This window comes from Rhineura floridana, chromosome 14 (assembly GCF_030035675.1).
Source record: "Rhineura floridana isolate rRhiFlo1 chromosome 14, rRhiFlo1.hap2, whole genome shotgun sequence".
NCBI lineage: Eukaryota > Metazoa > Chordata > Lepidosauria > Squamata > Rhineuridae > Rhineura > Rhineura floridana.
Genome location: NC_084493.1, coordinates 19361283 through 19385037, shown reverse-complemented (window position 1 = coordinate 19385037; position 23755 = coordinate 19361283). Strand labels below are relative to the sequence as shown.

The 23755-nt window shown below is 44.1% G+C and overlaps 1 protein-coding gene across 6 annotated transcripts in view; it reads left to right on the top strand.

Annotated features, from left to right (window-relative positions):
- AKAP13 (A-kinase anchoring protein 13) overlaps positions 1 to 23755 on the top strand; it is a 333500-nt gene that overhangs the window by 232611 nt on the left and 77134 nt on the right. For 4 of the 6 annotated variants that reach the window (XM_061595982.1, XM_061595985.1, XM_061595981.1 and 1 more), the window contains 6 exons: positions 2550 to 2686; positions 10855 to 11222; positions 16200 to 16253; positions 19084 to 19146; positions 20669 to 20861; positions 23158 to 23266. In XM_061595982.1, coding sequence (XP_061451966.1) covers positions 2550 to 2686; positions 10855 to 11222; positions 16200 to 16253; positions 19084 to 19146; positions 20669 to 20861; positions 23158 to 23266 — 924 coding nt within the window. The remainder of the gene's footprint in view (positions 1 to 2549; positions 2687 to 10854; positions 11223 to 16199; positions 16254 to 19083; positions 19147 to 20668; positions 20862 to 23157; positions 23267 to 23755) is intronic. The other 2 variants (XM_061595983.1, XM_061595984.1) reach the window with 2 other exon arrangements.

Sequence of the window (23755 nt, the reverse complement as noted above, 5' to 3'; positions counted from 1 at the left end):
CAAAAAACAAAATTCTTGTTAGTGAGAAGAAACAAAGATCAAATACCACTGTTTCTGATCTGTTCACTAGCTGGAGTTTAATCAGACCACAGTTCCCCAAGCTGGATGCCACAGGGAAACTATAGGGTGTGCTTAAAACTGGGAAAAAAAGGTTCGTGTTGCCTCCTCTAATATGCAAGGGATGGGTGTGGGAGCACAGGAGCCTGAGACTCACTGTGGCTTGTTCACATAGCACAGGAGTGGGAACCTGTGGCCTTCCAGATGTTGGAGTCCATTTCCCATCAGCCCAGCTAGCATGGCCAATGGTCAGGAATAACAGGAGTTGTAGCCCAGCAACATCTAGAGGACCAGATTCCCTATCCCTCTTATCATAGCAGGAAACCATGGTTTCCCATTATGTTTGGATGAGACCAATGTCAAATGCATCTGACTACATACATGTCTTTAAAAAAAAAGACACAAAACTTGAATCTATATGATCCCACTATCAGATTAGTAAAATGATTTTGACAAGCATGATGAGAATTAAAGAGGAGAGAGAGGCTGTGTACACACTTTACCTTTAAAGTATGCCTGCTAAGAATCTTGGGAACTGTAGTTTAAGGGTGCTCTGAGACGTAAACTACAGATCCCAGGATTCTCGGGTGGTGGTGGTGTAATTTAAATGTATGGTGTGTACCCAGCCAAAGAGAGAGCGAGATCACCCTCCTGCCTTGTGTATCTTCATCCTGCCCTTTTGCTGACCCAACTGTATGTACCTTTTTTCAGCACGTGAATTGATTAACTTCTTTGGACAAGGTATCTACCCAGTGGCCAACCTGGAACATCCTTCTCAATTTTCCATCCGGACTTTTTTTGTGGAGCCGGCTTGTTTTTCTGTCTGGAATGTGGTGGGACATGCTCTGTTAAGCTGCCAGCTGGATTGTTGGGAATGCTGGCTTACAGATTGCTATGGCTTCTCTCTTCTCCCCAACCAAATCCCTCTTTTTCTTTTCCCATTTACAATGGAAAGGAAATTCAGACTTGCCAGGTTGGGTTGAAAATGGAGAAGGTGCAGGGAAAGAAAGTGCACCTGATAAAATAAAGAGCTTTTCCCTCTGTGGCATGGCAGGCTCCTCTATGGAATGCCTGTATTTCCATTCCTTGCACTTTTTTTTTCTCTTCAGGCAGAATATCTCTGGTGTACAAAATAGCCTATTGTACTGGTGATGCTGGATTGGCTAAATCTTAGTGCTAAGGAAGCTACCTGCATTTCAGCCTCGGTCTTCCATCTGCAACATGGAAACAATAATACTGATGGACTGCAGAGCTGTGTGTATGTCATGATTCTGTACGGCCACAGAATTTGCAGCTCTGAGAATCTTAGTGGTTTCTTTAAAGCAAGTTTCTAGTCCTTATGGATGGAAAGATATACTTGAAAGATGTGGGTGGAATTTGGGAAGCCAGAGAAATGGTTAAATAAGATTCCCATTGTATAGGGCTTCGGTGACCTGTGTTGTTTCTAGCCCTCATGACTAGTGGAAGTAGAATAAGACTGCAATTTTAAGGGGAATGGAGGAATTAAAGGTAATTTAACCAGAATATCCAGTGCCTTGCCCAGCTCAAGCCAGCAAGTTGAAAGTGGAGCAGAGGAATACTGTAGCGTTCCTTTCTTCTTTTTGCAGCAGTGTTTTTTTTTAAAAAAACTCTCTCACATGGACTGGAAATAAGAGGAATAGAGTTAGAAAGACAGGCTCAGGAGTTCATCTTTCTCCCCACTTTGGAGGCATGTCAGGGGACTCAGGATGGCTTTGCATCCAAGCCAATTCTTCCCTGGCAATCGTTCCCTGGCATGCCCTCTTTTTGGCCCCATCAATGTCAAGTTGGGGCAGTGCATCAGAGGATCCAGTGGTGGTAGTGAGACAGGATCTAACATCACATATCCCTCTCTGACATCCAAACTCTGTTTCCCTCTGAGAAGAAAGAACTGCTCTAACTGTGGCTCCTGGAGTGACCTCTCAGGGGTATTGGATTGCAGCTTAAATGATGGAGAATGACAATTTTCAGAAATAGACTGAATATGAAACATTAAGCAAATTTACAGAAATTTATACATGTCACAGTCAGAATTTAGCTTTTCTGGACACTGAATTTGGGATTTCCTGGATACAGAATTTACTGGGGCTTTTTTGGGAGGGGGAGGTGCATGGAATAACATTGGCCTACCATACAGGATTGTTGTAGGGGTTACTGATTTAATGTGTGTGAACTTCAGAAGATACTATGGACTGTATTCAACTAAGGCCTGCTCAGAAATTAATGACCCTAAGTTATTAACGTTAACTTCAGTGGATCTACTCTGAAAAGGACTAGCACTGAATACCACCCTACAGAAATGTTAAGCTTTTTATTATAAGCCTCAGGATGGGAAAGAGCCATAGCCCAATGGTTATTTATAGCTTAGCTGCTATGCTACAGTGATTCTTGAATTCCATTGAATTGAATTGCATGTTCATTTAATGAGCAATGTCAAACTATCATACATCTTGTGCTTCATTTCCCCCTTCCAGAAAGTGATCATTTCCTAGAAGATGGACTAAGCGGCGATTGCACCTCATCGCAAGACATCCTTAAAAGGAGATCTGGGAGCGAATCTGACCTCTTTCCTCTGTCAGGTGATGGAATGGATGAGGTGGACTTTGGGAAGGTAAGGTTGAGTCTTGGTCACACTTGATCATCGCTTTTGATTCTGCAGATCTACTGATGCAACCCTTCCACAACTTCAGTTGATGTTTTCTCTCTTCAGCCATGAAGAAACTTTTGTGGTAGCTAGGATCTTCTTTTGTCATTTACTGCAGAGTATTGTCAATGTAGTCCATTCAGGTTACATTTAAAAGATGTGTTGAATATTCACCCATGGAAATATTCAAGACAAAAAGGGGCCTGGTAATGACCCTGTAAGGGGGGGTGTAACCCCAAATTACTCTCCCCTTTTCCCCTACCAGCCAATCGCTTCACACTTTCCTGCTGCACCTTGATCAGCATTTACTTCCTCCTCATGCGATCTCTGCCATGCTGCGATTAGGTACTGAGCAAGATGATGTAATGGCACTATGTAGCCAGACTGATTTCCTGCACTGTCGTTACTTCTGTTTCATCGGCCCAACTCCTCAGAGCTTCATCATATCAGCTGTTGTGGCTGTTTCCTCATTCCAGAGGTCAGGATGAACTTTGACTACTAGCCATGGCTGCTGGAAACTCCCCTGAATCAATTATTATATCCACACCATACATGTCAAGCTGATGGCTTCCTCAAAGTAATCATGGGAACAGTAGTTCATTAGAGCTGATGAGAATTGTAGCTCTTTGAGTAAACTACAGTTTCCAGGGTTCTTTGGGGGGGAAGCCATGTGCTTAACAATGTATTGTGTGGATGTGACCTTAGGCTCTGGGGGCAGGCCATATCCTGGCTTGCTGATTTAGCGATATGCTTTTGGTTTCAGTGAATGACATCCTGGATTCAATTCTAGACAAGTTCATGCAACTGGGTTAGAGGGGTCAGGCCTTTACAAGGAGAGACAAAGCTCAGTGCTTTGCATGCAAAAGATCCCAAATACAGTATTAACATCTGCACTTAGGTCTGAGATATACCCTTGAAATACTGGAGAGTCACTGCTGGTCAGCTTAGGCCAGTAGTCTCAAACTTTTCAGACCTGGGGACCCACCTTTAACACCAACATGCATTTGGGGATCAATTTCTTAATTTTTCTTAATTACTGTATATTTGCAGTATTTCTTGTTTCTTAATTACTGTATATTTGCATGGTGGTAGGACTGCTGTTGCCACCCACCTTGGATCAGGCTATGATCCAGGAGGGGGTCCCGACCTACCAGTTGAAGGCCAGTAGTGTAGACCACTGTTCTTCAACCTTGGGTCTGCAGATGTGTTGCGTTACATCTCCCATCATCCTTGGTTGTTGGCTAAGCTGTCTGGGGTTGATGGGAGTTGTAGTCCAGCAACATCCAGGGACGCAAGGTTGAAGAACAGTGGTGTAGACAATACTGAGTCAGATGAATAATAGTCTGACTTGACTGCTTCCTATATTCCTATCCACCCACTTAGTTGCTCCAATTCTGATAGGTCCTCCACCTCTGAAAAGAATCTCAAGGATCCAGAAAGCACAAAGCAAGGGTGGATAACCCCCAGTTTGGAGCTTGATTTAGCCCTACCCCCAAGGAATTCTTTTCTGGCCTTACATCAGTGTTGGCAGTGATGGGGAAAAAAGGTGGGGATTAAAATAGACACAACGCTGGGTGATCATAGGAAGCTGACTTACAACCAGTTAGACCATTGGTCCATCTAGCTCAGATGTATTGTCTACGCTGTCTGGCAGCAGCTTTCCAGAATTTCAGGCAGGAGTATTTCCCAGCCCAAACTGGAGATGTTGGGGATTGACCTTCTGCACGGAAGGCAGATGCTCTAACCACTGAGCTACGGCCCTTTCCCAGTTGATCTGTATATAGAGAGATTATGAAAAAAAAAATGGAAATGGACTTGCCTTCAAGTTGATCCCGACTTATGGCTACCCTATGAATAGGGTTTTCATGGTAAGTGGTATTCAGAGGGGGGGTTACCATTGCCTCCCTCTGAGGCCAATCCTCCCCAGCTGGCTAGGGCCTGCTCAGCTTGCCACAGCTGCACAAGCCAGCCCCTTCCTTGTCCGCAACTGCCAGCTGGGGGGCAACTGGGCTCCTTGGGACTATGCAGCTTGCCCACGGCTGCACAGGTGGCAGGGCACGTAACCCTTGAGCCACTCACTGTGGGGGTGATCTTTAGCTGGCCCTTGACACCCAGGAGACACGAGCGGGGATTTGAACTCACAGACTCTGGACTCCCATCCAGGCTCTCCTCCCCACTGTGCTATGCCAGCTGTCTAGAGAGATTATAATCCACATGGATTGCACTGGAATATGTGCCTTGGGAAGATCAGCCAATACATTACACACTAAGCTACACCAGTGCAATGGGCTGGGTCCCATTGTTTATATTCAATGGCTCTACTCCCCATTAGTTTTCTTTCTCAAAATGAACACTCAGTGCAACAGGCAGACGTTGCGACATTCTCCGTCTGAGTGAATCACACTCGCTAATGTCATTTCCTGTGATCGCCTCTGCTTAAGCTTCTCTCCCCTCCCTCCTGCCACTTTCCTTAGCACACCCATGCCTGTCCTGTGACTTTTTAGTGTTCATGACCTCATTTCTTTTCCCAAGTGTCTTGTACAAGTTAGGAACTATCTTGTGTTGATACTGCAAGGCAAGCAGGTCCTTGTGAATTACATGCTCCGCAGTGCTTTGAGCATTGCAGAGTCGCAGGGGAGCCAGCCAACAGACTAACGGTTTTGGACATGAAACTGGGAAAATGCTTTCCAGCTCCTTCAAGTTGTGTGCGTATCGCATGCCCAGAGAGTGCCTAAAGAAAGGGTGAGACATAGAGATGAAATGTAATTTTCATCTATAAAGTTCTGACTCTGGTTTCTGGTGCTGGTGGTGTGTGTGTGCGCACACGCTTGTGCGGGGACCCAACTACCACTAATGCAATTCAGGTGTATTTATTTTTTCTGGCTAAAATAACACACCCTCTTAATAGTTGGCTTTGTCGCAACAATGTTCCATTCTGTCTCGTTCTCTGGGAGAGACTCTTGTTTTTTAACATACATCTGTGTAATGTAGCACCGAAGAATGGGAAGGAAGTTGTTTATAAGTAGAATATTTGGAGCACAATATTGAAACCATATGGGGGTATTCTCAAAAGTGTTTGCAAAGCGCCTATGGTTGCATTACCTCCCTCAGTGGTTCCTAAATGGGTGTGCTGGGGTGCACAAACGTTCTGTGACTGGAGCTGGCAGAGTGAGTTTGGGAAACACAAAGCCATCGCATCAGCCCTTGCCTGTCAGAGCAGGGAAGTCGCATGCAGCAGTAATTCCTCTGTGAGTAGATGATGAGCAGTGACATCATCCCAAGAGGAGGACCAAGGGTGGGGAAGGGGCGTTGTTCAGTGGTAGGACATCTGCCTTGAATGCAGACGGTCTCAGTTTTGATCTCCAGATAGGGCTGAGAGTTTTAAATCTTGGAGAGCCGCTGCCAGTCACTGTAAACAATGCTGAGCTAGATGGACCCAGTGGTTTGACTCGGTATAAGGCAGCTTCCCATGATGCAACAGAAGCCTTGCACTACAACTGAGAGACATAAGGGAATTCCAAGAGAGCTTCACCATTACCCAGGGAGCGTGCGCCATGTCATCCCCTGAGCCCTGCCTGATCCAGAAAAGGGAGGATGCGGGGAGGTAGAATTAACAGAGGTAACTCACAGTTGCAGTGCGGATGTATCGCCCATTGTTCTGGAAGAAGTTTGAAGAAAACATCTCCACAAGAGCAAAGCATATTAAATTGGAGCAGGGGAGAACTGGAGCCCAGGCATTAAAAGTTTGTTTTATTTATATCAGAAGTTCCAAAACTGTGGTTCGTGGACCACAAGTGATCCATGAGCTTCATTCTGGTGGTCTGCGGCATGTCTGCATTAAATATTCATATTGATTTTTAATGACATATTTTTATTTTATATTACAACTTGCATTCTGTAGAATGCAATTTGTTATAATATAAAATGCAATATAAGAAATAAAAGAAGCAACAAAATTCAATTAAGTGGTCCACTAAGACCATCAGCAATTTTCAAGTGGTCCATGAGGAAAATAATGTTTGGGAACCACTGATTTATGAGACTTTTATACCCTCCTTTGCACAAGCCACAGAGAGGTTTACAACCAGCAAATAGATAAAATTATACAATTCTTTTTAAATCCCATGACCAATCACTAAAAGAGCTACTACTAAATAGCAACAGCAGCATCCAGGTCTCTCCTCCAAACACTCGCTGGAAAAGATGCATCTTTAACTAACCACCTAAAACTATTGAGAGATGGGCCCAGACACACCTTTGTGGGGAGAGAGTGCCACACATGAGGAGCCGCCACTGGAGAGGCCCTTTCCTGGGCCCTTACACCACATACCTCACACTGAGAGGGGCCATTGTACAGCACAGACAGGTTGATATGGAAGAAAGCATTTGGAAAATACCTTCTGTGCATCTGTGGCTTTATTTACTTTGGAATAAAAAAATAAGGGGCCCCAGCCCTTTACCCCAGATCCAGCTGATCTGGCTCCAGTGGTATTTAAAAGATTCTGTGCCTGTTCTGGGGAGAATGTTCTTCTCCAGCCAGCTGATTTGTGGTTATCCTCTAGTAGCAAACATCAGCTTCTGTAAGGCATTGAGGGTGGGAAGGGTCTTGAACTAGGGTCTCCAGCAGTTAGTCTTTGTTATCTTACCGGTTACAGTACCAGCTTTCTAGTCCCGTAGCAAACCAGATGGATTGGGGCCCCTTTTTGTAAGGAAGACTCTTTAGGCTGCCGTTCTAGCCTGAGTGTAGTAAGATGGCACCACAGGCAACAAGAATCCACCAGGTCTTTTAGAGCCCTAACATTCAACCCAGCATCTCAGTTTGAGTAACTCTGTGGTCATCAAGCCCACTTTGGTCCTCTTTTTCTCTTCTGTAATCTGACCACCAATCTGTCTTTTGACTGCGTCAATGGTTTCTTGCACTGTGTAGATCCTTAAGTGCTTGCAACAGATCTCCTGCCTCCCACTCTCACCCAACTGTGGCCTAATGGCCTCTAAAATAGATCCCAGGCTGTGATGCTCCTGGCTCTCAAAGTCATCTGGCAACTTGTGTCTGGCAAGAGGGGGTGCACCTCCATAGGGGCACAATGATTCTCTAACACCAGCATTTGCCAAACTTCTTGAACTAATGATGGTCTCCTCCTAAACTTCTTCCACCTCTCAAACCCTCCAACCCAGCTATAGCCATCCATCAGGCTGAGAGTGCACAGAATCTTCTCTTGCAGCTACTGGGCGCGTACGCAGCCCACCTGCTATGTAATGTATGCAAGGATCTGAGGATTAACACACTAATTCAACACCAGAAGTAGCCTAGAGGGGGGGCATCTTCAGTTCCTTCCTAAAGCCAGCCAGCCGGGGGAAAGCGGCAAGAGCTACTGTGGTCAGAAACTTCCCCCCTCCATCCTGCCTCTCTGCTACTTCCACAGTCAGCAGGATCCATTTTCACAGCAGCAATGCTAAACCTGCTGTTGGGAGGAAAGTGCTTCTGGCACTGTCTGCTGCAGGATCTGGTCCTTTCCTTTCCCTGAGCTATAATATCCAGCATGAGTGCTGCTTCTCCTTCTCTCAGCCTTCCGGGAGCGGAGCTATCTGCCCCATAGCTTGAGAAACACTGCTATAGATGTTCACAATAATAATTAATAAATATTCTTAATAGTCAAGAATCATAATCATGACTTTAAGTAAAAAAATAATGGGTGGTATTTAGTGCTAGTTCTACTCAGAGTACGCCCATTGGAATTAATGGACATGACTCACTTAGGTTCATTAATTTCAGTGGGTCTGCTCTGAGTAGGACTTAGCTGAATACAACTCAGTGATAGTAAATAAATACACCATCCTTGTATGTGATGCTTTACAGAACAACATCAACAGGAGAAAGGTCCCTACTTAAGGGAGCTTGCCATCCCAAATTTAGGAGGATTTTGATAAAGGAGGAAAACAGCCAATAAAAGGGGGGGGGGCGTCCTGCCTCCAATAACTTATAACATTGACCTCAGGAGGTATCTAGGAAGTTTCCATAGGATATGAGTCGGTGTGGACGCAACACATTATTGTTATTATTATTATTATTTACATTTGATATCTCATCTTTCCTCCAAGGAGGTAGAGATGGCACACATGGTTCTTCCCTCCCCCCATCCCACCTCTAATTTCATCTTCACAATAACCCTGTGAAGTTTTGCTGAAGAGATGCTGAGTAACCCAAGGCCATCCAGTGAGCATCCTGGCTGAGACGGGATGAGAACCAGTGTCTCCCTGGTCCTTGTAAACACTGTGATCACTGCACAACCTAAGTTGTGGCATCTTGATTTTACTGTACTGGAAAGTTCCTGGATTCAAAAATAACCCCATGCAGAAATATTAATGTAAGGCTTGTGACCCATCCCGCCATGTGACATGGTGAGGCTGCAGTCTTATGCCTCTTGTGGTATGCATGTTCAGCTTTCGTGTAAAATATGCTTAATGGGATTTCTCTTAGACTACCATCCCTGTGCAAAGATACAGTTATGTAAGGAGGATGTGGGAGGCACTTCTTCTTTACACTGTCTTGTTAAATAACTGGCAAGGGCTGTGTAAATCCCCTCTGGGATATCTGTTCTCAGTGAGATCACCCTTCCTATTTATCTCTACTGCCTCATCTTAATTTGGGTCTTAATAAAGCACAAACTGGTTAACAGGAAGAATGAGACAGAAAAAGGAGGAGGAAGCTCTGGTACTCAATGAAGCAAAATCATTTATTGTGCTCTACATGTTTAGGAGTGAAGAACTTCTTCTGGAGCTATAGACAGAAATGGACAATGTTAGTACCATGATTTTAAAAAACATAACTTACATCTTATAGAAAGTTTACATGGTCCATTTTTTTAAAAACACATGGCCAAAAATCTAGCTATTCTGAATGCTTGTATCCATGTCAGACTTTAAAAAGATTTTTTAAAAATAAACATTAAAAAAGAGAAAGAAAAGAAACAAACCTGTTGAGTACTGAAAAAACCCTAAACTTTTCTAAACTATATACATAATTTATATGTTTTAAACTATATCTTTAAGGGGCTGGGCTACAACACCCTTCACTATTGGCCATGCTAGCTGGGACTGATGGGAGTTGGAGTCCCAACAACATCTGGAGAGCACCACATTTACTGGGTTGAAGGTAAAGGTGTCCCCGCACTTGTAGTGCGAGTCATTTCCGACTCTTAGGGTGACGTCTTGCGACGTTTACTAGGCAGACCATATATATGGGGTGGGATTGCCAGTTCCGTCCCTGGCCTTTCTTTACCTCCCAGCATATGCTGGGTACTCATTTTACCGACCACAGATGGATGGAAGGCTGAATGGACCTTGGCCCCTTTTACCGGAGATTTGACTTCCTCCTTCTGTTGGAATCGAACTCCGGCTGTGAGCAGAGCTTTGGCTGCGTTACTGCCGCTTTTACTTTTTTAACTTTTTTAAAAACTTTTTTTACTTTTTACATTTTTTACTTTTTTTACATTAATGTATAGTTAAACTGTGGAATTCTCTCCCTCAGCAGGTAACAGTGATGGCCATCAGCTTGGACGGCTTTAAAAGGGGTTTACACAAATTCATGGAGGTCAAGGCTTCTAGCCACGAAGTCTATATTATACGTCCGCTGTTGGAGTCAGTATAATTTCTGAATACTAGTTACTGGGAATCACAAATGAGGAGAGTGCTGTTGCACTCATGTCCTGCTTGTGGGCTTCCCCAAGACAACTGGTTGGCCACTGTGAGAACAGGAAGTTGGACTAGATGGGCTTTTGGCCTGATTGAGCAGGGCTTCTCTTATGTTTTCAACTGTGTCTGTGAGAAGCAGGACTTTTACTGCATTGGGCCCCTTGATTGGAACGGGCTTCTCATATCTAGAAGAAGATGCTCTCTTTCTTGACTCTGTAAGGGCTGCAAGAGATTTTGCAAACTTCAACAGGCATTTCATGGATTTGATAGTGGTTTTAGACTTTTATAATTAGGGTTTTTTTTGTTAAAAAAACCCTCCGTGTTAGCTTATTGTGGTTGTGTGTAAATATTGTATCTGCCATGATTGTTTGAGAAACACCTACAAGTATTTTTAAAATAATTATTTTTGCTTAAAATTGTTGTCTTCCTTCCCCCACCCCCAGCAACCTGAAGAGGAGCAATCAACTGGTGATAGTTCAAGTTCCAGTTTCTCTGCAGATGATACAATATCCTTGGAAAGGAACTCATCCCTTGGGAGTGACATCTCCCTCCCTCAAGTTCTCGGCCTCAGCAGGCCCAAGGATCGGTACAGTCTGAATGGCAGCTGCTTCAACATGGCAACAAGCGTTGTGGACCAGGACAGTGAAGCTGGTGTCTCAGGAGAGCTGGAAGAAGAGCTGGATAGCATCACTGAAGTGCCACCTCCTTCCTCTGCCCTGCGGTGCTCCATGAGACCGCTGTCTCCTTTCCGCCGGCATAGTTGGGGCCCCGGGAAGAATGGCACCAATGAGGCTGAGATGAACCACCGAAGGTGAGTGAAGGTTGCTTGAGTGCATGCAATGTCATCCATACCTGTGGCAACATCAGCCTTACAACTCATTGGGAAGAAATGGGCAGTAAGACAGCCTTGCAAATAAGCCCATGCAAGTTACTAGCCTGCATTTATTTATAATCCGCTAAGAGAATAGTAACAGACTTTTCCTTGCTGTTTGTGGAAGAAAGGAAGCCCCCTTTTCTCCAGTCTGCATGGAAAGCAGTTTCTCAAAGCATTTTTAAAAATTGCGTTCTTCCAAGCAGACTAATGGAAGAAGGACTGAGTGATCTTTCTCTCCTCCCCCCCAATTTACTTCTTTTCTATGCTGGTTATGAAAAGAGAGGCTTTACATCAGGTGTGGGGAACCTTTGCCCCCCCCCCCAGATGTTGCTGAACTACAACTCCCATCATTCCTGACCATGCTTGCTAGGACTGATGGGAATTTCAGTTCAGCAAGATCTGGAGGGCCAAAGTTCCTCACTCCTAGCATGGAAATAAAGTGATCTGTTCATCCTTTGCCAGTCTGCTCACTTTCCTGAATGACATTCCTGGTTGCATGTAGCTACCAGACTAGTGCTTAAATACAAGGTTGCTGTGTTGTGATGTTCAACAAATGCTTATTGCTTGAAGTTTGAGAGGAAATATTCTATGCCAATCAATCACTTTAAGTCATTCTGTGTAACTGTGGTTTAGAGTTTTATTTAAATTTTTGAAATTTTGATATTTAAGCATAAGATGCAGGTTACACCATTGTGTGAGTCCCATGAGTACACTGTGTTGACTAGCTAGAAATGATCTACCTATAAAGCTATCTTGACGTGATTCAGTAGCATATCTACCTCCCGTTTGTCAAATGTTTTGAGTACTTGTTGGTGGCTGAGTATTTTTCTTGGAAGCGAGTAAGATGCAACAAACATACCTTTATCATAAATATATGTAGTGTTGCAGAATGTGGGGTACCAATGTGGACCAGCTTTGGAAGCCAGACAAAACTGTGGATACCAACGACAAGACATTTTGTCTGTGATGCTTACTAAACTTTGGAAGCACTCTGAATGAGAGAGCCCTTCCTCTCTTCAGGGCCTGGAGGCATTTTGGGGGGGAGGTCTCTTTCCCTGTTGCAGTGAGCCATGGAGAGCCTCAGAAAGCAGAGAGATGCTTTACATTGTTTTCCAAGTTTCTCCTAGCGTGATGGTCGATAGGCTTTCTGCCTCTTTCTTTAAATTCGCAGCAGAAACAGAAAGTTGCACTCACTTGTGGCAAAGTGCCAAGTATATTTGTGGAGCCCCAGAGCAAAACTTTCTTTTTCAATTTGAGAGGTCAAAATATACATCCCATAAGTGCAAGCGCTAGTCCCTGGTTTTGGAAGGAGAGTGCTTGGGTCGCAGCAAGCCACAGAAAGGATTAAAGCAGCCTTGTATTTAACAAATTGCCTGGTAGCTATAGGCGAGTACCTTGGAGGTGAGTCATTGGGCTGGGGATGGGAGGGACAGATTGCTCTGCTGTTCTAGTCATGGAGGAAGGAAAGCCCCTTCCACCATATCCAGCATTAAGAGACTGCTAGCCTAAGTTTGCACACACTGACTACAGAGGGAAGCCTTTTTTCTGAGGCGAGCATGGAAATGTATCTTACTAGCCTCTTAATAGGCCATTTCCCACCCATATGTGGTCTTATTTACAAGGATTGATTACAGGTAGTTTCTTTTTGAAAACCCAAGTGTGGGGCAAGTGTAGATGGTGGTTGGTGGGAAGAGTTCAAGGAAAGGGACTTCCTTTAGAGCACTGTCCAATCTTGGGTCCCCAGATATTATTGATGGACTACAACTCCCATTGTCCCTGACCATTGATGCTGTCTGGGGATGATGGGAGTTGTAGTCCAATAGCATCATGGGACCCAAGATTGAAGAACAGTGCCCTAGAGGATGGTTGAAAGTATCTGGTCAACTAGAGATGTGAAGGCCCAGGAAAAAAAAACAGAATTGTTTTTCCTGATCTCTCTCCCCCCCCCCAATTTTTGTTCTGTTTTTTCCCCCCAGGCCTTCATGTCTCTAGCAATCTATGTTATAGATCTGGGAGTTTTATGGCATGAAGACAAATAATCAAATAGTTACTCACATCTTTGTCATAAAATCCAAGCCCAGATGTCTCTTTTTGTTTTATATATTTAAATGAAACTGCTTCCCCCCCTTTTTTTACTGTTGTCCACCACCATAGGAGCTAGAAACTTTAATTTTGGGTTGTGTGTTTTTATAAGTAAAAAATGGAAGTGAAGGTTCTCAGGAGTATGTAGCAGATGAAAGCTGACAGATTCTGCGATCAGCAGTGTGGTAACCTAGCAGGATTTTTAGTTCTACTCTGATGCTTGATATGATACAACTAGAGTTTAAGTAATTGTCATGGCTCATGTTACTGCTTTGTTATGACTCATCCTCACGTGCTGGGTGTGGAGTGGCTGACAAGATTACAGGTGCAAAGCAGGTAACACATCAGGCTTCAAGGTTAAGGAAGATATTGGGAGGGAGGTGAGGGGGGCTCAGACAGCATCATAGTTGTGCATTTAAAAATGGGTGGCTAACCTTTTCTGTTCTGTTTTTACCTTTACATATTTTAAATTAAAAGTATCATTGTGAAATTTAATTGAAATTATAATTAATGCACATAATTCTGGTGGGGCTTTGGGGGCCATTAAGATCGCTTGGGTTCACCACCCCTGGTATAAGGTGCTGCCCTGGGCTCCTTCTGGGAGGAAGGTGGGTATAAATTTAATAAATAAATAAGGTGACAAACTGAGTGCCAGTTAATACAATCGGCAGAATAAAGTGGTAAATCTTGAACTACCATCAGCCCTAGCAAGCATGAGCAATGGCCAGGGATGATGGGAGTTGGCGTTCAGCAACATCTTCAGGCCCAAAGGTCCCCCACACCTGTCCTAGATTGTACCACTTCTGGCTGCAAGAGAGGGGTTGCTTGAATGCCTTGCCATGATCATGCGGGGGACGAGGTGGTGGTGAGAATACATCGAAAAATAGTATGTCAGGTTAAGTTGAACCTTCTCCCTGATGTGCTGCTTTTCCATGTGTGTAGAGTAGGGGTGGGGAAAGTTTTTTCATCTTGAGGGCCAATTTCCTTCTGGGCAACCTTCTGGAGGCCACATGCCAGTGTTGGGCAGGGCCAGAGGCAAAAGTGGGCGGAGCATCAAATACTCAAATACTTTATTGCAAGGCCATAGGCCAGCGCAGATATACACAAATATACAGATTCAATACATTAAATATACAAATATAAATGTAGAAAGAAGAAAAAGGAAAGTTGGGATAAAAAATAATTTTAAAATTATTCACAAACAACAAGAACAATCAATAGATTAAAAAAACCATGTTCTCAAGTAGCCCTTTGTTATCTTTATTTATAATTAGCCTTAGTTTATTATTTGGAAGATAGTTCTGTAATAAATTTGGCTCTCAGTTTCTGGGCTGTTAGAGCAAATAGAGCTACCTTACGCGTTACTTGAAGGTTTTGATCTGACATTAAAAAAACTACTTTTTCGTCATCCGTAATCAACCTATCTGCAACCAACCATTCCTGCAGGAGGTGAAGCCTGAGGTCTTGATATATTGGGCAGTAGAGCAAAATGTGCAAGAGGTCCTCCTCCTCATTATTATCACAAGCACATTTTCTCAGGTTCTTGGGGATATTTGTTATTCTGCCCAATCTGCCAGCATTTGGAAGTGTAAAAAAACGAATTGCAGTAAATGCGTGTCTTAGGTTAACGCGAAGTGGCTGTAAAAGATATTGGGAACAGATAGAATCAGTTTTGAATCTCCAATACCATGGAGCTACACGGGAGTTGAGTAGGGTAAGTCTATCTAAGTATTTAGAATGATTAAAAATCACCTCACGAAGCCTCTTGTTTGTATCTATAGTATAAAATTGATGAGTAGTTAAATGATATCTGTGCAGCAGTTTTTCTATTTTACAACCCCAAATTTTGTGTGAAAAAGGGTGACAGATACAACATTTTAATAGATCTTTGCCTTGCATAGAGGTAAAAGTTCTCACAAATCTTAAAAGAGCTAAATGTATATGGGCGCTAATTGGAGGGATACCAGTCTCCGCCCGGAGCATAGCTGCAGACGTTCCAGGTGGCAGGAAAAGTAGGCGCCTTAGAAAATTTGTCTGAATAGTCTCTAGGGTTAGAATTGTTGCAGCTTCCCAACCCCAGACCGGTGCACCGTATATTACATGCGAAATTACTTTGGCCTCGAATATCTTTAGGGCTGGCATGATCAAATTGCCCCCTACGGATCGATAAAATTTTAGGATTGCCCCAACATTTTTGGAGCATCAAATGTGAAGTTTACCTCTGTACAGTAGGCTAGTTCCTACACACATTCTCAAAACCTGTCTATTCTCCATTGAGGCAAGCAAGAAACATGATCAGAGTTCAGTAACACATTCCAACGGGGGGGGGGGGACATTGAAGGAGAGTGTGAAGCATAGCTAGTTAGGGGTGCGGCTGGGGAGAGTCCAGGGGCCAGACAGAGAGGTCTGAAGGGCCACATTTGGCCACTGAGCCTGAGGTTCTGTGTCCCTGGTGCAGAGGTATTCAAACGTAACTCCCCTGAACTTTTGTTTTCTGATGGAACTCTACTGGAAAAGCTTCACCCTTTGATTCTGTTAATTTGGACCCGATATAACTTCGTTATTGGTCTGGGTACATTCTTGGAGCTGTGTAAAACTATACTGGATGATACGCTTGAATGGCAAGGCTTCCAATGCTCTAGAGCCCTAACAGACTTCCCTCCCGATACCCTTATTTACATGTGGTCTTTCTCCGCTTCTTTGTCCCATTCTTTCATTCAGTAATTCCCTTTTGGTTCTTCCCCTTGGCCGACCCCAGTCTGGGGATTTCTCATTTGTTCACATCGCTCCTGTGTCATTGCTGACTGACTGTTGTCCATGATTCATTTTCAGTTCAATGCGAGTGCTGGGGGATGGTGTAAGGAAGCCTCCCACCCATAGGAGAAGGTACAACACCATGCACCGATACTGACTAACCATGCTGCATTTGAATGGCTACTAACTCCCTGCTTTTGTTTATCTGAACACAATCAGTCAGCCTGTTAGCAGCTTTTCCCTTTAGGGCTCACGTTTGATCCAATGCAAAACATTTCTGGGCCACTTTTCTTGTAGGCCTGGATTGTGATGTGATTTGCTGTTTGATATGGCAGGAACAGAACTTGGTTTGTTTTTTTAAACTTGTGCTTTTTTTGGTAAATGAGCAGGATTTTTTTTCTGTTGTATGTTTTTCATTATATGCCACGTTTGTAAATAAAATGGTTCAGTTGACACACGACATTTTAATCCTCCAGACATGCTTTTGGAGGAGTAAGAATAATCCTTGGGCTTGCATGCTTCCTCCTCATGTGTTTTAAGTCAGTTAGATAACCCATGGTTCCGGCAAATCATAGTTTGCTATTACAGCCTAATAAGGTGAAGAATGACTTGCATTTGCCCGGCAAACCAGGATTGGAATCCATGATTTGAAGCTGGGTTCCGATCTTGGGAGGGCTAGCGCAAGCCATAATTTTAACTGTTCGGCTGTAACAGGAAACAATGGTTTGTTGAGCCAGGAAGTAGCTAATTGACTGAATGGATGAGTGTTGGAGGGAGTGTGCAAGCACAAGGCCTTCTCCCACTCCCCCAATATCTTGGTTTGGAGGAGTGAAAAGTTGGGTTGCATCCAATGCTGCTTTAGCAGAGCTCCACTTTTGTAACAGGACTTTCATTTCCTCTCTTCTCCCCACCTGCTCCCCAAATCTGTTCTGGAGGGTCCCCCAACTCTCTGTAACTGATTTTGAGGGTGTGCAGGGGTGCTGCTGGAGGGACCAAGAGAGGAAGAGGCAGTTCTGTTGCATGCATGGACGTCTGTTGTTTGAGTGGAGCTGCAGCAGCAGCATTGGATACAGCACTGCATTACATGCAAATGGACCTGATATCTACTCTGTCTTTGACTAAATGGAAGTTCTCCAAATATAAACAGTTCATTTAAAGATGATTAATAGCTGCAAAATAGTCCCTAGAGTTTTAGGAGAGACAGATGTGAAGGAAATGAAATAGATTTACAAAATATTCAATACCCCTGATCTTTTTAGCGCTACTTACTTGCCTTTAAAAACAAAAACAAACTAGCTCCTTCGAAAGCTGGGGGTGAAAATATGTTTCTGTTCTGTTTTTTTATTCCTTTCTGTGTCCCATGAATTTCGCCTCCACCCTCCAATTTAAATTCATACACACGGCTTGAGGCAAATTTATATATTCCCATTAAAAAAACCTCTGCAATGCTAATCCTGCCAGACTTAATAGCGCATCCCATGCTTGAGTGGGTGATTTTGGCAAAAACATGTTTCTACAAATTTGGCAGAGTTGGGTTAGAATGCTGATCATTTTATGATTAATGCAAGCACTGTTTGACATAGTCAACATTTTGTTGACCTTTAAATGCTGAAAGAAGAGGAGTCCATCTATGATACACCGTACAGACTCAATAAATAAAGAAAAGAAAAATGTCGCTTTCAAAATATTTAGTCCAGAATTGCATAACAAGTTGTGCTAAATCGGTATCTTGTAAAGGCATCTTTATAAGACTTGCCTCTTTGCCCAGGCTTTCCCTGACCCATCAGATTGGACCTAATTTATATGTATGAATCCCTTGAATCTGTTTGATATGCTTTTCTGTTTTTATACTGTTGTATTGATTTCAGGCTGTATTTTTTTTAATGGATATTGGTTTTTGTATGTCGGACACACTGCTTAGAGATTTTAAAAACATTCAGCAGTTTAGAAATGCTTTTAAATACATAAAGGTCTGCAACCGAAGCCTGGCTGAACTATTTCAGCATTCAAACACACACGCATGCACACAGCCCTCCTTCCTAGTCCCCTCAATAGACTTCTTTGCCACATGCATCTCCAGCTTCCACAGATTCTTTGCTTGTCCATTCCCTTCTTTGCCAGTAATACACAGTTCCTGCTGTCACTAGTCCTGGGTGATGCTTTTCCTCAACTCTCACTTTCATGTGAGCCTTCCATTCATCAACTCAGTGGATTATCCATCTGTCAGGACCCCACCTCCTCCATTCATTCTTTCCCAAGGTTCCATGCTTCTCAATCATTGCGTCTGCCTGCTGAGCTCCTTATCCGTTAAACGCCCTTATCTCCTAAGCTAAGAGATATCACTCTCCTTTTTAGCCCTCGTATACCCTGCCTCACTCCTACCCATTTCTCCCAGCCGTGTCCTGTCCACTAGGATATGTGAGGTTTTAGTCCCAGTCAAACTGACTTGTTTTGTTTCCCACATAAAAGTTCCACTGATAGTCAATATTCTATGGACTGAAACTTGAGTTGGAATGTTCATGGATTTTCCATGACATTAGAGCAGCTCAGCCAATGGCTAGTCTAGCTTTCAGTTCATTACATAGACATGACTTGTATAAGACGCAGTTGGTCAGGAACCATCCCAGCCAAGCTCTGTCTGAAAAGGATGGGATCTGTGCAGGAGCACAGAGTATGTGTTGAACTGCAGCCTAGACAAATGTTCATCCATTCACAAAACTGATCCATGCCTAGTTAACAGGACAGAGTCAACTCTTGCTGGCATCCCTACTTTAGAACTAAGGCATGACTGCTCTACCTGCCAGTCTGCTGCTCTCCCTCCTTAACAAATGAGCAGAACATGTTTTGTTTTTTAATTTTAATTTTAATTTCTCCAATGGTTAGTGGGATTTGTAAGCTGGGATATGACAACCCAGTAATGGCAGGCCTCTTGTTCTCTCTTTTGCCTCTTGGATGTTCCCAGTTTGAGCTGGTGTCCCTCTGGCGTCCAGTGCACTGCCATGGGTGCTGACTTTAATGGTAGAAGGTAAATAAATGTGTCGTAGCAGTAGAGGGAGCTTGCAAACCCTGAGTCAGCTTCTTGTGTGGTGTTCGTAGCCTTGTGGTGTTTGCTACGTGTCTGCTAGCTTGGGCATTGTTCAGTTGCTGTTTCAATTTTTGTTTTGAAGTTCTTGAGCCCATGGCCTGCCAAGTTTGGCAGGTCAGCATTTGTGGTCATCATGACCCAGCCCCTTCTCTCCCCACCCCAAACTTAAAGAATGGCTGGTGTCGTGTTTGATGTCATGATAAGCTTCAGAGGTTCTCCAAAGTGCAGTGTGGCTGTAGGGACGATCTCCCTCCCTTTCATAATGCTAGAACTCAGGGCCATCCATTGAAGCTGAATGTTGGAAGATTCAGGACAGACAAAATACTTCACACAGCACATAGCTAGAACAATGGAATTTGTTCCCATAAGAGGCCGCGATGGCCACCACCTTGGATGGTTTTAAAAGGGGATTAAACAAATTAATGGAGAATAAGGCAATCACTGACTACTAGCTATAATGGCTATGCTCTACCTCCACTGTTGGAATCAGATGCATTGAGTATCTGGTGAGGTTTGACTGTTGTGCAATGGCTGCATTCTCACTCCAGCCAGAGGTTCTCCATGCCTGACATAAATGGTGCTCTTTTAACTACAGCAAGGATCCAGACTTGGAGAATGAGTTCACTGTTAGGATACAGGATGAAAAAGTTACGGGGAGTGGGGGGAGAGACCAAACCTTGCAATTAGGAATAGTATCCATTTTAGCAATATTAATTAAATGATTAAGAATGTCTTTTAAAAAAACAACAGTTTGCTAGTACTGGAAAGGCTTTCTATCTCCAGCTTTTACTGACTGTGTTCTTTAAACCAGGTGTGGGGAACCTCCAGCCCATGGTCCAAATTAGGTCTGACAGAGCTCATAATCTGGCCCGCAAATCCGTTTCTCCCCAGCCACTCCCACCTCTCACTCACCTGATGCCATATGACATCAGGAATGGGGCAGGTAAACTGTGGCTACAAAAGAACAGTCCGATCCACCAGACATCATGTGACATCAGGTGCTTTGACAGGTGTTGTGGCTCATTGGACAAAAGTGGTTGCCCACCATTGCTTTAAACCTTGTGCTAGCCCTAAGACTTGTCCTCCTGTGTAGAAAAACCAGGTTTATCTGCTGTAACAGAATAAGCTGAAGACTTTTTATACACTAGGGTTTGTTTCATCCTGAGTTGTATGCAGACTTTGCTGCCAAAAGTCCAGTTGGAGTCTATTAACTTACAACATAATTTTAAATTAATTTCAGTGTTGGCTTTGTAGGAGATGTGGCAAGTGGTTTGTGTTCACAGTCGTTGTCATCACTGCTAACTGCACTAACACTAGATTTTGCTAACTAACCAATATGAGTGTGCTTGCAGCCAAATCACATTTTATTGGAAGCTTCCTGTCAAATATGCTTTAGCCAGCAACTTTATATGTTGATCCAGCAAGAATATGCAGAGGCTCCATATCTACCATTTGTCTGTAGTTACAGCTTAGAAGGCCTTGCTGGGGAGGCTGATGGTACTAAGAAGCCACCCTCTGGTCTCGAAACAGCATCGCTAAACACCAAAGATCTCCAGCAAAGCCCGCTGGCAAATGATGAACGGGGTTCATTAGTTTCGCTCACCGAAGAGGAGCTGGAATTGGAGCAAGGAGAAATTAGGAGTCTTAACCGTCAGGTAAACAATTATGATTTCTCTCCTTCTCCCTCTCCCTCTCCCTCTCCTGTATGATATTCCATGTTGATCTGAGTAGCTCAGTCAGATATAGGCAGGAGCCACAAGACTCAGAGACATAGCTATAATATTGTAGTGAGGACACAAGGAAGCCATTTTTGCTGCAAAGAAACTCCAGTTTCCTTTAACAGCTCTACAGCAGGCCAGTCTTCAGTTGGCTTGCCCACCCTGTGATCTGCTTATTTCTCACCCTCTTCTTTTATGCCATAGGTGGGGAACCTCTAGCCAGTCAGCCAATCTTGGCCCATCAGGGGTTCTAGTTTGGCCTGTAAGGCCATTACCTCAAACCATGCCCCCTGTCAATCAGCCAGCATCACTCTGGAGAAGTCCCGCATGCAGCCAATGCTTGCAAAATGCAGGTTCCTTTCTCCCTTTCCCATCAGCTGATGGGGAGGGGAGAGAGAAGGCTTTTCCTCATGTATGATCAGTACTTCCCAAAGTGCAATGCCCCTTGTGCTGTGGCTTTAAAGCGCCCAACAGCTGGAATCTCTTGCAAGGGATTTTGACAGGTAGGCAGGAACAACCCACCTGTCAATCATGTGACATCATAAAGATGTCATGTGTTAACATTGGCCCGCAGATAAAAATCAGGCCCCCAGAGCCAAAAAGGTTCCCATCCCTGTCTATACTGCTATATATACTTGTATTCTTCCCCAGCCTGCTGCTCTCCAGATGACCTGCAGCTCCCATCAGCCTCTGCCAGCGTGTCCAATGGTCAAGGGTGATGGGAGTTGTACCCCTGATGTGATGATTTGGACTGCCAGGTTAGGGGAAGGCTGCTACAGAGAGGATAGGAAATTTGGGCAGAAACTTAGCAGCTTATACACTGCTGTATTTAAGCCCATTTCTTTTCAGGTCAGATTGGCTAGTGCCTGTGGAGAGATCTTCGGGGGGGGTGAGGAACCTTTATGGAACATATGGTTGGTCTTGGCCAGAGGTATAACAATCCAGGGTCTTGGGAGGTCTTAGACCCCTTACAGTTTTGGGAGATGATTGGAGACAATTGGAGTCAAAGGAGGCGAGTCACACTCTCTCCTTTCATGCTTATTGGCTCCTAGGGATGTCTGTTGTTATGGGAGAAGACATTAACAAGGATCACATTCTCAACCCAGCAGTGAAAAAAGGGTGTGTGGCTATGACTATCATGAAGGAACCATGCACTTCTAGATTTGCTGCTACACTGCTGGTCTTGGCTGGCTTGCTCGTCCTGTATTGAGCTATTTTCCCTGCAATCACTTTTTCTGCAGTATGCCTTCTTAATACTTGTGGCCTACTATAGTTGAACCAATGTTTCACAGTGAAGCTGGGAAGTGAGTTTAGGTGCCCTTTTGGTTCTATGGTGTTGGAAGAAAAGCTTGTTGGATGTAGCTTACACCATCACCACATTCCAAAGGAATCCCTCTCCTCTTTATAATGTGAAATTGGTTTCACCCATAGGAACATAGGAAGCTGCAATATACTGAGTCAGACTAATGGTCCATCCAGCTCAGTATTGTCTACACTGACTTGTAGCATCTCTCCAGGGTTTCAGACAGGGATTCTTATCCCAGTCCTATCTAGAGATGCTGGGGATTGAACCTGGGACCTTCTGCATGCAAAACAGATGCTCTCGCTGAGCCGCAGGCCTTCCCTCAATTTATAAGTCAAGACCCAGGCAAAGGGCTCTTTAACTTCTTCCCCCCTGGTGTGAGCATTAACAGAGCCTTGGGCAGAGCCCTCTGCATATTATCTGTCTCAGGTGCTCACTCCCCAGCACAAGCTGGTCAGCAAACAGGACTGATCAAGTGAGGTGCACAGGAGGAGGGCTTTGTTAAAGATGCTGTTGCTGCTCATGCTGGTGGGGAAAGAGCTGAAGAACCCTTTACTTGGGTCTCAAGCTTGCACAGGAAAAATAGGCTAAAGTGAATAATGAGGACTGTGGGCTTGGAATTTGAGTTTGCTTTGGAAGACAGGTGGGAATCCCCTCGTGGCTGTATGAGCACCTTACAGGGATGTATAGGAAGCTGCCTTATATGTGACAGATCATTGGTCTATTTAGCTCTGTCTATGCTGACTCATAGCAGCTCTCCAGGGTTTCAGACAGGGTTATTGCTGAGCACTCTGGGGACTGAGGCGGGGACCTTTTGCATGCAAAACATATGATCTCCCACCAAGCTGTGGCCCTTGGCCCCAGTGGTTGCCTATCCCCTTTTGTACAGTAAGCTGGTGTAGTTTAACATAGCTCTTTTGTGCTTCACAGATACGCCAAAGATCACAGCCTCGTGCCTTCAGCTTCTCTGCAATTCCCGTTTCTCCTCTGCTGACTAAATCCATGTCGTTGATGACCATTGCCCAAGCCAGACCAGACAGTGAGTACACGGGACTCTTTGTCTCATGTTGCATCCAGCATTTGATGGTGACTGCACCTTGAGTGTACTAATGGCACTTTCCCTTTTTCCTACACCATGGCTGTTCTTTCTACACCACTTTGGATCTAAATAACTGGAGCAGAACACAAACATGCTATGCTGCTATATCCTGAGTCAGGGCTTTGGTCCACCTCGGCCAGTACTTCCCGCTCTCAACAGGCAGTGGTTCTCTAAGGACACAGGCCAAGGTTTTCCCCAGTGTTGCTACCAGGGATTCTTTTAAACTGGAGTTGCTTGGAATTTGAACCTGGGAATACAAAGTATGCAGCCTCCTACTAAACTGTGGATAGGGAGAACAAGAATGGATTTCCATCTACTAGAAACGGAGCATTGTTGCTTCTTTTTTGATATCAGCAGCACTGCTGTCATTAGAACCAGCCAGTTCTTCATTGGGCCTAGGAAGCCTATCCTTAAACAGGGTAAATACCT